A 14,998-nucleotide genomic window follows, 5' to 3' on the forward strand; every position below is an offset into this window, starting at 1 on the left:
GCTTAATATCACTAATCATTAACGTAATGCAAGTCAGTATACCACAATGAGATGCCACTTAACACCATTAGGATAGTATTATGGAAAAAACCCACAAAACAAGTATTAGTAAGGATATGGAAAAATTAGAACTCCTATGCATTGCTGGTGGGAATATAAAATGGTGCAGCCACTCTAGAACACAGTATGTTGGTTCATCAAAATATAGAATTACCATATGATCAACAATTCCACTTCTGGGTATATATTTAAAAATTAAAAGCAGGAACTCAAATAGATCTTTGTATTAGCATACAGACGAAGTGTAAACAACCCAGATGTCCACTGATAGATAAACAAAATGTGGTACATATACTCAATGGAATAGTACTCAGTATTCTACCACTTGAATACTTGAAAAGGAATGAAATTCTGTTAGGTGCGGACATGGATAAGTGAAATAAGCCAGACACAAAAGGACAAGTACTGTATGATTCCATTTATATGAGGTATCTGGAATAGTCAAATTCATAGAGACAGGAAGTAGAATAATAGTTACTAGGAGATGGGGGTGTGGGGTAAATGGGTAGTTATTGTTTAATGGGTACAGGATTTCAGTTTGGGATGATGAAAAAGTTCTGGAGATGGATAACAGTGATGATTGCACAACAATGTGAATATATGTAATGCTACTGAACTATACACTTAAAAATGATAAAAATGATAACTATTTTACCACTGCACTACAAACAAAAAAATATGACTATACAGTACCCAGCCCATTGCTAAACAAACCAAGAGAAAGAAACCTCGGTGTGTGTCAAAGACAGCAGATAGATTAGTCAATGAATAGTGCTGGGACAATGAGCTATTCTCATGGAAAATGAAATAAAATTAAAAACCCCCATTTGACAAAATACCTAACGGTTTAAAGACCCAAATGAAAAAGAAAAATGACAAATTTTAGAGAAAAACCTTAAGGGAAAAGGTGATAGAGGACATCAATATTTAAAATTCTTGAACATCAAAAAAAAAAAAACCAAACAAGGCAAAAATAGAAACAGTTATAACCCATGTAACTAAACACAAGGAATACTATCTAGAATATATAAAGAGCCCATTCTATTAAGAAAAAGACATTCTAGTTGAAAAGTGGGCAAAGTACACAATAAGTAATTCATACAAGGCATAAGTGACCAAGAAACATTTGAATTCTCACAACTCAATGAGACAAAAATCTCATAAATAAAACAAAGAGAAACCATTTCACATTCATTGCGTTAGGTAATTTCAATGTCCAGTAATACCAAGTGATAGTGTGTGAGGAACCTGGAACTTAGACAGCAGAGTGATACACTTCTTGTGTCAGGATTGGTACAACCACTTCAGAGAGCAACTCCCCTTCTAGGTATCAACTCCATGGAAACTTATTCACATGTGTGCAAGGATGTAGACTATTCACCGCAGCACTAACTTGTAATAATGAAAAAAGTGGAAGCAAATTATCTCTCAAAAGAATAAGTCTTGTTTATTTATATAACAAAATACTGTACAACGATGAAAATAATCTACATCTGCCAACATGGATAAATCTCAAAAACAATGGTGTGTTAAAAGTCAGTTGCAAAAAAATATATACAATATAACATTCATGTAAAATGTTAAAATATAAGACAATGCTTAACAGTCAATGGATAAACGCTACAGTGAGCATACAGAAATATTAAAAGTACCGAAACACCAAATTTGCAATCACCCAATAGAGAGCTTACTGTGGCGATGGAAATGTTCTATATCTGCATTGACTCCAACGTGGTAACCACTAATTAGGGAGCTATCCTGAAAGTCCAAGACATAACAATTTGTGATTTTGCTGAGTTATCACTGAACAATGTACACATGGAGCTTGGTATTCAGAGATAGTCACTTATCTAGTCCCTGAGCCTAAGCAACCATTAATTCTTTAATAATGATCTCACATTTTATTTGAAATTTTAAATATAACAGTGGTATAAGGGATCCACAAACAACTTAGGGTATACCCTACTGTGCATGCCAAGGATTTATTTTATTCAAATATTATATAAAGAGTTTCAAAAGATCCTTGGCCTGTCTTCAAAAATCATTCATTCTAGTATTTTCCACTTAAGGGAAAAATAAAGACACCAGAAGCTTATAATTAAAACATCTTAATTTGATTGTTCCTTTCTAAATTTTTTGCAGAAGATACATTCTGAGTAAAATTAAGAGTTTTAGGCAGTTTAAGAAAGAGGGCTTAAGTCCAGTTATTTGCATTTAAAAGAAAAACCAAATTTATTAATGGTATAAAAAGCATCACATATGAAGTATAGTTTTGAAGAAATTTTCATGATCTACAGTTCAGTCAGAATATTCCTTGGCAACAGTTCAACTCTATTGTGTACTATCTTAGAGATTCTCTCTCGAGAGATAGAAGGAGGTGTAATAAGATGAATTTAAACAGCATCCAATAAACACTTCACTGTATTTGCTTCATACTTTTTTTTTTAGAACTTCGTCTGGAATCCTTTTTCTGTTTGAAAATCGGAGAATTCAAGAAACACAAATCTGTAAAAGGGTCTCCTCTTCTCAGTTTCCTATAAGGATAAAAAGAACTCTTAGGCATATTTATAAGCATCCCAAAACTCACTCACTCTTCTATATAAAGCTATTGTAAAATATGCCAGTGCTAATATTCCCACTTCAGTTTTTAATCAAAATTTTATATTACAACAAGACTCATTCTTGAACAAAGCTCCAAACCGTACTCCCCCCACATGTATCATTAAAGGTGGGTTCCCACAAATCAAATACTTACGAAGCGAGTGTAGGTTCCTTATAGTTCATACTGACTGCGCACCTGCGCTTAGGCAGAGACACTGCGGGGCTTGCTTGCTTGTTTGGAGAAAGAGAAAGTTTTCTGATTTTCACTGCAGGATACAAGGGGACATTGGTGATATCCTTCAGGCTAAAATGAGGTGAGCGGTGAGTTTTAGGTAGTGCACCTACAAAAACAACTTTTACTGAATATGGTTCCAAATAAAAGAAAAAAGAACAGGAACTAAAATTATGTGCAATTACATATCCTAAACATATACAAATGCAGCATTTTATAATACAGATTTTTATAACCCAGTCACCATTTTTTCATCCCAGATAACACTGAAATATTATTGTAGATGTGAAGAACTGATATAACAGGTTATAAAACTTAAAATTCTTTTTAAAAAAATGACAGTTCTTCAGAGATAATGTGGGCATAATCAATTGCTTTAAATTATGGAATTTCATTTTAGTTCCACATTGCTCTGTAGAATCATCAAGGCCTCCATCTTTTTCAATACCAACATTTATCAAGTGGCTTCCTATAGTCTTAAAAAGCCACTTAAACTCACTTTATTAAACGAATGAGAATTCTCCATCGTAGCCTCTGTGGAGACCAGCTGGAAAGGGATTCCCTCTGGTAAAGCTAGTATGTTAAAAAGTTACCCAATGTTTTTCCTATCATAAACATCCAAGTTATTCTACTTTGGAGCTAGATCTATACTGGGTACAGGTACCCAGCACACAGAAGGACACTGCAAGACAATCTCTTCACACAGCTTTAAAGGGCAAATTGGTTTTCGTAGTCAAACTATAACTGTAAAATGCCTATATTTAGCAACCATATTCTCCAGGGTTATCTAGGTTTCAAATACTGTCTTTTTTGTCCCCACATAAGTGTACTGTACTATACTAATTATTCCAACTTTAAGTTTGGAAAATATGGCTAAGCAACATCCAATCAGTTGCTATATTCTGGAACAAAGCTTCTCAAAATTCATGTATATATAAACCCCCAGGGAACTTGTTAAAAAGATGCAAATTCTGATTCAAGGGTATGGCTTGAGATTCTGCATTTTTAAGAAGTTTCACGTAATGGTGACCCTGATGATCTGGGGATTAAACTGAGTGACACAATACTAGAGTGTAATATATTATTTTACTGCGTAAAATTTCAAGGCTACACAAATACAGAGACAACGATATAATGAAACCCCAGTTACCCAGCTTCAATAATTATCAACCAGTCTTTTTTGATTTTGTAACATTATTATAGCATATTAAAAAGACACAGAGTTGCATACTACCACTGCCTAACTAGTAGACCTTAGAAAGTCATTTAAATTTTTTAGGTTTTAAGTTTTCTTATAAACAATACAAACATGGTGATAACTACACTTCATAGAGTTTTTCTTTTTAAAGATTTATTTGTTTATTTATTTATTTATTTGACAGAGAGAAACAGAGCACAAGCAGGGAGAGAGGGAGAAGCAGGCTCCCGGCGAATGCTGGCTCGATCCCAGGACTCTGGGATCATGACCTGCGCTGAAGGCAGACGCTTAACCCACTGAGCCACCCAGATGCCCCTTCATAGAGTTTTTCTGAGTATCAAATGAAACAGTATCACAATGTTTTGGGAATGCTACAACCTGACCACATACATTAGTTTTACCACACTAACTAAATTTCCCGGGTGAGAATCTTTGTGGGTAGATGCAGGCGCTATCAACTCTTGAACCATGTTTACTTTAGATCTGACTAATAAAAGGAAGATTTTCTAAGCCATCATTTTTAGATGTCTTACAAATGTCTTAGAGAAGAATACTAAGCCCATCAACTGAGGAAAAATTTGGTCTAGTGTTTGGCCACCTTTCATTAACGAGAATGAATCAATTTAAAACCATGGTTCCTGTCAAATTGAATACGAAGCAAAGTCATTAAAATGACAGGTCATTGGATTCAAATTTGATTTCATTTTCAAAGGCCTGTTTCAGGTGAGTGTATAAAAGATATTTTAATTCAACCTTACTCCACCAAAAAGTTTTTCCCTATGTTGGAAGGCTTCATTTACTAAAAGTAAAAATGCTTTCTCTGTAACAAGTAGTATTTGTTCTTAAAGAAGATTTAAATTAGCTTAAAGTAGGTCATAGCCATACACTTGTGATCTCCACCCCAGGCCCCCATTGTTTAATCAGACTGTAACTTCCCCCAGAGACAGATGGCAAGTCTCTAACCTCCCCCAGAGAAACAGATGGTAAGTATAGCATATAAGCATCCGGAGTGTTGATTTATTATAAACATTAAAAATGCAGGCAAATGAGTAGATCACTTACTGATAGGAGTTTTTGTAAGCTTAGAATCCTCCATCTCTCTTTCATCCCTGTATTTTAGTGCTCTTTTAGGTCGAGACCTGGCGATTGGGCTCCTATCTAATTCACTGGAGAGATCTTGACTGTACTTGCAAGTGGGCAAATAGAGGTCACCAGAATCATCTCCTGAACTACTTGATTCACAGACGCTCACTTCAAATTCATCGTTGTTTTCTTCTGTGTTAGAATAATTGCTCATTTTTGGTCGGAAAGGAGTGAGATGAATATCCTCTTCCAAATTAAAATTGTAAGCATCACTGGAAGTGATAGATTCATCCAACTTTTTTTTGGAAACAGTTTTTTTATTTTCACTTTTGCTCCCTTTATACTTTGATACAGATTTTGATTTTCTCCTTCTGTTAGCTTTTCTTTTCTCTTGTCCTTTTCTTCCTTGTGCACCTCTACGCTTACTTTCAGTTTGTTCCAGTTTATATTCTAAAATGTTTTCTTTTGTTTCAGCAGGTCTTCCTGGGTCAGTCAGCGTTGGTGATAAGTTAATTTGATCCTTATTCCATTGACAAACACTTTGTTCTATGTTTTCAGGCATGTGCATGTTTACTAGTGGGTCTACACATCTAATTCTTTCAGATTCAAAGGGCTGCACTGAGAAATGACTGATTTCACAATCATCCAAGGTACTGAACTGACATAGATTGTTAAAATGTTTCTTTAAACTTCGACGGACAGATACAGTTCTAGGTAAGACATTATCAGCAGATTTATCTTCATCTGAATCCAAATCAAATCCCAGTCTATCTTGAGAAATAGGTACTTGCTCTGAGAATTTAAAAAATAAATGAGAAAAATAAGTTTTACTCTATGGAAATTTTAATTTCAGCAATCTTAGAACTCAAAATTAAAAATGGAATAAATGAAAACTCATTCTGTGGTTTCTCCACACTTACTCTAAGTAAATACAAATCTGGGGAACTTACTACTACCATCTATTTATTTGACAATGATCAACTGATAGCTTCTATCTGACTTGTGAAAGAATCTTACATAACAACCTTTGAAAATATTCTAACTGGGGGTTTTCCGTTTCCCTGATTAAAGGTTTAAAGAAAAACTAGTAGGCCATATGTATCTATGCCTATAGGATTCAGTGCAAAGAAACTCATATTCTACAGTAGGACAAGTACACCTGAGAAAGTGGGAGCTAAGGTGTTCTTTGAAAAATGAGTAAGATTGAGATAATTGTAAAGCTCTTCAGGTAAGAAATACAATCTGTACTTTTAGGAAAAGTGAGGATATTTGGTTCTGCTTATTCAAAATGCTATCCCTTCTTCAAAGCTTAGTTCAAGTAGAAAGGATTGATATTTGAGAACAGGGACATGTCAATTGAGAAATGGAAAGAATGGCATGGCTTTGAAGGTCAGCTTTGAGTTTAAACACTAGCTTTTACCAGTCAGGCCACTTCTTGTGAGATACTTTACTTCTTTGAGTCTATATAAAATGGGACGAACTGCACCTACCTTCCAATGTTGTTGTGAGGGTCAAGTAACATAATGTATGTAAAATGGCTAACATGGAGCTTGGCACATAGTAGGGTTCAGTAAATTGCAGCCGTTTATAACTGATTATAGATTTGGCAAAATAAATGGATGTATTTCAAAACTGTTATTCTTCTGTGTAAAATAAATAGATTTGCTCTGAGCAGAAGAATGCCAGATAAGCAAATTTAAAAAGTTAAAAAAAAATTAGAGAAATTTACTTGTTAATTGTTTGCAAAGATCTCACCTTGCCCTTAACAGTATTTTTAGATTTTTACTTGAATTACCTTCTATTTGGAATGATTCTTCTTGTCCTGGAAGGGGAGCTTCCTGAAGAGGAACTTGTCTAGCCAATGAAAAATAGAAATTTATTTAAAAATTATACAATAAAAACAAATTTAAGATTTTCTTAAAATTAAGTTTTTCTCTTTCTTTAGTATCATTTCATAAATCTATTCTAAATCAGTATATCTGTTCAGTATCAAATAAAACAAAAAAATATTTATGCTGATTATATGGAGGCTGGTTTGTTATGACTGACATTCAACTCCCACTGGAAGAACTACCTTATCAATGAAGACATGCCATAACTCATTCAAATTTCATTTACCTGGAGAAACAGCCAATTGGTATTGATTTATAAAATATATTACAGAAATGCAATTTGATTACTCAAGTCTTTAGCAGCCTGCTTCATCATTAGCTGAGCTGTGATCTTTTTTCTTTTTCTTTTTTGGTAGTATATGTTTTTATGGTGCCTAACTACTGACCCCTCTGAGGTTAATCCTATTTATTTTAAAAGTCTGGTCCCCCTTTGGCTCATGAAACAATTTTCTTTATGCTTTAATACTATTACTGGCTGTTTCATCCTAATTTTATTCTTTATTTCCTGTAGAGAATTTTTCCCTCTAGACATTGAAAATTAAATATAGGTTTAGATAACAGAGTTATGGTAATTAGTTAACAATTTCAGGAATCTTTTTAAAAGTCAATTGCCCCATCTTACTTCTTGACCATTACATAAATATTTTGTCAGATTTTACAGTTCAACAGTTTTCAAACTATTTATGATTAAAATAAATATGGGGATAGAAATCATCTTAGTGATTACTTTTGTGAAGAGAAGGGCATAGACTTGAGAAGGATAGGAGGAGATGGCTTATGGCGGTGGTTTTAATTGGGGATAATCATATGGCTATGTGGCACTGTCTGGAGACATTTTTGGTTCTCATAACTGGGGGAGGGAAGTGCCACTGACATTTCGTGGTAGAGGCCAAGGATACTGCTAACTGTCCCACAGTGCTTAGGCTAGCCCTCCACAACGAAGGATGATCTGGCCTAAAATGTCCATAATGCTGAAACTGAGAAAGCCCAGCTAGAGTGACAGCAGTGCTCTATATCATAATTGAGATTTTGGTTCCACAGGTGTATACATTAGTCAAACTCATCAAACTGTGTAATTAAGATCTGTGCATTTCACTGTATGTAATTAATATCTCAATAATTCATAAGCAAAGTATACTTGATCTAAGAGAAGGGGAGGAGGATATAAGGGGGTCTGACTGTATTTAGGAATGAATTGGATTAGCAAGACAGGGTGATAGCTGTGTTAAACATGATGCTTTATTATATTTCATTTCTAAACCAGACTATTTGTAGTACTGGCAAAATACCATCATTTGAATAACCAATCCTTCTTAGAATAAAAACACGAAGTAAGAAAAATATAACTGAAGAAGTTCAGTTATATCTAAATAACTAGCTTATTCCTAGACATCAAAAAAGTAAATATAAGAACGTTTTGGCTTGGCTATATATGACAGAATATCAATGTATCATATTTTTGAAAATGCATTTTTAGTACAGAAAACATCAGGCTCCAAACACAAGAATCTATACGATGCAAATTTTCTTCTGTAAATGCATCACAGAATTTAATCTTTCTTGATATTAGTAATCATAAGAATGAAATTTGATACTCACGATATATCCTTCGCAAATAAATCCCCAGAGTTGTTGTCACTATTGGAGTCCATTCCAGAGAGACATATTTCCTGGTTCTGTTAATATATCAAAACAAAGAAAAGAGTGGTACAATTAAAATATTCACAACAAAGCATTCATTTATTTAACAATAAAATCGTATGAGCACTCTACTACCGTGCCAGGCTCTGTTCTAGGAACAAGATTGATAGCAGTTTAAAAACAGCTTTATGTCCAACCCTCATAAAGCTTACTTTCTAGTGTAGGGAGAGAAAAATTTTAAAAAGGAAAGAGATATATAAATAATTGCAGAAATTGATAAAGTGCAATGAAGGAAATACTCAGAGTTGAAGTGACAGAGTACTTGAGGTTGGAGGGTTCTCTTAGATAGGGGTGACTTTCATCTGAAATCTAAAGAACGCAAAGGAGCCAGCCATTGAAAGAGCAGGGAAAGAAAAAGTTGTAGAAACAGCAAATACAAAAGCCTTGGTGTAGGAAAAACCTTGCTGTGTTTAGAAAAGAAAAGCCATTGTGGCTGGAGTCATCTATGACCTTTCTCACAGTGAGAACAGTAGGGGATATGTGCACAGAGATCACATCATGTGGGGCCTTGGGAGTCATGAGTTTGGATTTTAGTCTAAGTGTGATGGAAAGTCACGTAAATATTAAACAGGAAAGTAAAATTATCTAAGTTTTAAAAAGATCAGCCTGGCCACTGTATAAAGGAGGAAGAGTTAGGAAGTCATTGTAGTAAATCTGGCAAGACATGCATATTAGCTAGGACTCGAATCCCATGGCTACAGAGGTGAAGCCCAGTGGAAGGTGTTAAGAGAACAAAGTGTGCTGAGCTTGAACAGGGGTGGAGTGGGGACAGTGAGGGAGAGGGAAGCCTCTTTGGTTTTGGCTTGAGCAAATGGAAAGGTTGTTTTATGAGATGAATAAGACTCACAGACAGAGGCAGAAGTATACAATATCTTTGGGAGAGGGAAAATAAAGAGTTGTACTTTGTACAAAATATGTTTGAGATCCTTTGTAAGTATTTAAGTAGATCTATCAAATAGTAGTTGTGTGTGTGTGTTGAGCTATAAATTTGGAAGTCATCAGCAGACAGATCGTATTTAAAGCCATGGGAGGGGGATAAGATAAGATACGTCTAGGACAACTGACACTTGAAAGCAAAGAAGAAGTGAGAAAAAGAGGCTGACATGAAACAGTCAGAAAGGCAGGAGAACCAGGAGAGTATGATGGTAAGAAAGCTAAGAGATCAAAGTATGTTGTTTATTACTTGAAGGTCAAGAAGAAAGAGAAGTGGCCACTAAAAATGGGGGTTGTGGGCACCTGACACAATGACCATAGAATGATGGGGATAAAAGCCAGGTAAAAGTAAGTTCAAATGTAATGGAAGCGGAGGAAGTGAAGACAGTTAAGTGCACTGTTCTCTCTGCTAAAGTTCTGCTGCGAAGGGAAGCAGAGACATGAATAGAGAGAAACCAGGAGAGGTTTCATTTATTTTCTTTTCCTTTTTAGGTAAGAGATACTAAAGCATATTTGTATGATACCTAGAATGATTCAGCCAAGAGGGAAATATGTGTTGAAAGAGCTCAAACTTTCAGGAGCAAAGTCCTGGAGATGAGAAAAAGGGAATCTCATGCACAGGGGAGGGCTCAACCTTCCACAGGAGCAGAGGCACTTCTGCCACTGTGACAGGAGGGAAGATGAAGAACACAGCAGACACAGGCAGATGTGTAGATTTGTATTAGGAAGGTGAAAGCTCCAGACGGATTTCTTGGAGATCACCCTAATTCAGTTCAGCTGTTTTTTGGATGAGATGCACATGTAAGATGCTGACATTATGATAGGTTAAAACTATTCAAGAGAAACAAAACAACTAGGATTTTAATTCTGTTAAAAGTCTTCTATTTATTTTCAGTATAGCTAATGTTCTAAATTTAAGTAGTAGTATTACTGAAGGTAAATAAAGGAGAATATTTAACTATAGAATAATATAATTTATTTTTATTTTTTTAAAAGATTTTATTTATTTATTTGAGAGAGAGAGAGAGAGAGTGAGCACAGAGGGAGAAGCAGACTCCCCACTGAGCAGGGAGCCGGATGTGGGTCTTGATCCCAGGACACTGAGATCATGACCTGAGCTGAAGGCAGCCACTTAACTGACTGAGCCACCCAGGCACCCCCAGAATAATATAATTCCATAACAAATTACTAAAAAGTTACATTATAAAATTTACTGAACAAAAGGCTATTAGAAATTACTTTGTGATTAATCCTTATAAACTAAGTTAATGACTGATAGGCAAGAAAAACATTCTTCTTACTAAAACATTTTAAGCTTTTCCATCACTGATAAATTGACTTGATAAGCATGGAAGCACGAGTATAGAATGATGGTTGAGAGACTGACACATGTAGCAAGTATGTGGCAGAAAACAAACTTTGTTGTTTTAAATGCTAAGAACACTTTTGCCCAGCAACTAATAATATGTTTTAATAAATACTCAAAAATCATTGATAAATGTCAAAAGGCCTGCAATAATAGAATTTTTCCCCACCGTTTTTGTGATTATCTTATCAGGTACTCATTTTTCACTATTCTATATGTGATCTCACCAAAAATTTAGGAAAGGGAAAAGGAAGATTCAAATATTTTTGGAGGGATTTTTTTTTTCCTCACTAGTTGACTGAACAAGGAAAATAAAAAAAAAAATTAGGAAAGATTTTATTCTGAAGGAAAAAAAATCCTTTTAAAATAATCTAATCTTCACATGAAGGAAATTATATCGACTCTTTATAGACCATTCTCTGCTACACTGTATATGCATGTATTGCATATATACGTACGCACATTCTCTGTACCATACACAGAAAAAATATGGAATCACCTTAGTTGCAGGGAAACAAGAACTCTTTCACTGACTCCCCCTGTCAGCGGAGAGGTGACTTTCATTCCCTTCCCTCTATAACCTTCCCCTCATCACTATGCTCTGGCTTTCTTCTCTGGTTTCCTGGCCTAAGTGCCAACACAACTGTCTTCACTAGCATAGCAAACAGATGGCAAACCAGGTTTCTGTTAATACCCAGTTAATGTATGGTTTTCCTTATTTAACCAACTAGTAGGTAAAAATTACTCTTCAAAAAGCACTTAAATACTCCCCTCCCAAATTAAGGTGGTTCTTATAAAACCTCACTAGATGTAACAAAACTACATAGAAAAGCTAAGATTTATACCACTGATTAAAACTTCTGGACTAGTCTGTATCAAGTACCACTTTTAGACCTTTAGCTATCTTTGACTCACTTAGCTGAACAGTCAGAGGGCCCAGCAGTTCAACAGGCTAGACTAGTTCTTCTGTACCTTGTCTTGCTACCTGCTTTCAGAACCAAGTTATTCGAGTTCAAGCCTCAATCACATATGTGCTTGAAGTTTTCTTCACTGGTGAGAGATGTTTTGATCAAGTCACTAATAATAGAGCTATTAGTAATTAATTTAAATAACATAATTGATCTAAAGTAGCAATTCATGGCTGTCACATTTTTTCCTAAGAAATTCACCATTTGTAATAAACATACCTGAGGAGTTTCTTCTGTTTGTTGTGAAGTCAGTTTTTCTTTCAATGCATATAGCTGACACGTGAGGTAGTAGCATTCTTTTCTCAGTTGGAGGATGATATCTTGGGCTTCTCTCACTTTGGATTTTTCATTTTCCAAAGCTAAAACTAACATTCTGTTGTTGTCTTGGTAGTTTTTTAGCAGTGTAGAAGTGTTGGCTAAAAGAGGATAAAAATTTTTTTATTATGTATTTAATCTAACCTTAAAAAGTGATGCAAAAGGACATGAAAATCTCTTACAGATTATCTGACATGGCGCAGTTATAAAAGACTTTCGTTTGCCAATCTCTGCCAAATTTTTATTCCTTTTCTCTTTCATCCGTTTCTTTATGTCTTCAAGACTGTCTTGAAAGGACTTTTTAAGGCATCTTTCCTTGGCCATCTTCTGCCTAGGAATTTAAAACAATAAAAAGTATTTAAGTTTTCTAAGAGATAATATCACCAAATATAAAACAAGATTGAAAACACAGGTTGCTCATAAAGAATGGATTAAATAGATGTAATAACTGTAGAATTAGCTTTAAAAAGATGGCTAACCTGGTAATAACTTAGATTTTGCAGCTTTTAAATCTTATTAATATTCAGGCATAATATTAGCCTCCACAGTACTTTATAGGTAAGGTTAACAAGTATGTATTTTCAACCCAAAGACTCTATAATATGCCACTTATTTATTCTTTAACAAATACTCACTGGGGGCTTACCATATACTAGGCATTATGGGAAATACTTAATATTATATTTTGATGTTATTATTATTTATATTTTCCTACAGACAATGTTTACGACCAACATTTAGTGTTTTAGTGTTTACTAGACTTCCAGCATTAATTCAGAGGTAATCATATATGTGGGCTTTGTTTTCCAGTTCTGCTCTATATTATTAACTTATCAGATTAGGTCACTTGATTAACTCTTTCTTCCACACTCTTTTAACCCAATACTTAAGATATAGCACACATTCTAAAGAAAGTCAAGGTGATCTTCAGAGGTTAAACTATGTAGCACTATATACAATTTTAATAGGCTACTATAACAATTATACAGCTAGAAAGAATAGGAACTGAGGCAGAGGAACATGCCACTTTTCTCAAAGTTATTTTAAAAACTCAGGTCTGCTAGCTCCTAGTAAGTCATGAATATAGCAAACAAGACATTAAATAATGATTGTTCTACATACAGTTAGAAGTAGCAAAACAAGTGCTGATAGTGGCATCTGCTACTGGGTATAGTAATACATAAATATACTTAAATCTTTCAATGCTGCAAATCAGATTTGCTTCAATATTCTGCTACTAAGCCTATCAAACTACTTTTCGTGAACATCTTTTACCCTAGATTGCACTTTGCAGATCTTAAAATTGCAAAAATAATTCTTGTTTCCGAACAACTATATATACAATTTTCACTACAAAAGATACCTCCATCTCCTCTAAGTTAGTCAAATATTTTACTGAATCTTACATTTTCTTGAGTATTTTCTCCAGGCCTTATTTTCCTCTATACAGTGTCTGGGGGTGTTATAGATATTGTAGATCGCCTTATTTTCTCTCCGACAGTGTAGATACAATGTACTGGGATGTTTCTAGTAGAACAAGCACAACTATCTTCTAAAAGCACTAATGTTAAGTGGGTTGTATAAAACAATGTATCACAATGGAGTTTTTGAAGTTGGAACTGGAGATGTTTGAGAGCCATACAAATTAAGTAACTGATCAAGTTCGTTTAGCAAAGCCTTACCTAAAAAACTTTTATTACCTTTAACCAACTTAAAATCACAAAAGAAATTTGCCGTATCAAAATTTCCCTGCCTAGGCGGATGGTATTAACAGGGGGTGTGGTGGGGAGAAGGATGAAAACAGGTCGCAGTGCAGGATGAGAGTCCGTCTGTATTCAGGTAAAGGGTCTGGATTCAGATGAACCTGGAATATTTGATCTCCGTCATAATTCTTTCATCATTCCTGCTGCTGAAGCGGCCAGGTAGGTCCCTGATCAGTGCTACCTTCTCCAGCATAACCGAAGAAGCAAAACAAGGTCAACGGCATCGCGCTGCACAAAGAACAGCTGACAGTTTGTGTGCCCTTACATTTAAGCCTGGCTTTTAACTACTGTAAATGCTTTTACACATTACTTAATCCACAAAATTCTGCAAGGCAGGAGGTTAGGGTATCCATATATTTAACAGAAGAGGAAACTGGAGCGTCGGAAAGCGCCAAGTCGGGTGGATGAACACAGAAAGGCACCGGGTCAATCCGACTCCACGGCCTGAGCTTTTGGACACCGCATTTGGAACGACAGAGAGTACCCTGAAGGAAGAGGAACAGGGGCCACCACACCCCTGTTCCACACTTGAAAAACCTGTGGCCGCCTCTTTCTCGGAGGGGCTCGGATAAAGTCGGGGGGGGGGGCGTGTTGCCAGAACAGGGTCCGGGAACCCTCCTCCCACAGGTACGTCCAAAACAGTACCTTGGCCACGACTTCTGCCGCAGCTGTCGCCCTCCTCCTACATTCCAAGGTTCCGCGAGGCTGTCTGCCCGGTGTATCCCGCGCTTCGGACCCTCCGGGTCTAGGTTCTGCCTACGGTCGCCCGCCGGCTAACGCGGTCACATTCGAAATTCGCCGCGCTCACCCATTGGCTGGCTGGCAGGCGGTCACGTGAGGCGACGGCGCTGCGAAGGACGCAGCAGAGTCCCGCCCCACAGGGCTA

The 14,998-nt window shown here is 35.8% G+C and overlaps 1 protein-coding gene across 1 annotated transcript; it reads right to left on the reverse strand.

Annotated features, from left to right (window-relative positions):
• Positions 1 to 1,481: 1,481 nt before the first annotated feature.
• On the reverse strand, positions 1,482 to 14,930 carry SGO1 (shugoshin 1). The gene is made up of 8 exons (XM_026496934.3): positions 14,758 to 14,930; positions 12,532 to 12,680; positions 12,254 to 12,450; positions 8,666 to 8,742; positions 6,970 to 7,028; positions 5,154 to 5,966; positions 2,816 to 3,002; positions 1,482 to 2,594 (listed from the first exon to the last, which is right to left on the reverse strand). Exons 2-8 carry the CDS (start codon positions 12,671 to 12,673, stop codon positions 2,477 to 2,479), a joined length of 1,593 nt encoding a protein of 530 aa, XP_026352719.1. The 5' UTR covers positions 12,674 to 12,680; positions 14,758 to 14,930; the 3' UTR covers positions 1,482 to 2,476.
• Positions 14,931 to 14,998: the final 68 nt, after the last annotated feature.

Source organism: Ursus arctos, unplaced genomic scaffold (genome assembly GCF_023065955.2).
Source record: "Ursus arctos isolate Adak ecotype North America unplaced genomic scaffold, UrsArc2.0 scaffold_20, whole genome shotgun sequence".
Taxonomy (NCBI): Eukaryota; Metazoa; Chordata; class Mammalia; order Carnivora; family Ursidae; genus Ursus; species Ursus arctos.

Excerpts from the sequence above, each read along its gene's own strand:
- SGO1 (XM_026496934.3), bottom strand. The coding sequence starts at position 12,673 with ATGGCCAAGGAAAGATGCCTTAAAAAGTCCTTTCAAGACAGTCTTGAA. Across the intron at positions 8,743-12,253 it reads AAACAGAAGAAACTCCTCAG|AACCAGGAAATATGTCTCTC; the intron begins GTATGTTTATTA and ends ATATATTAACAG. Across the intron at positions 7,029-8,665 it reads TTATTTGCGAAGGATATATC|ACAAGTTCCTCTTCAGGAAG; the intron begins GTGAGTATCAAA and ends TTCATTGGCTAG.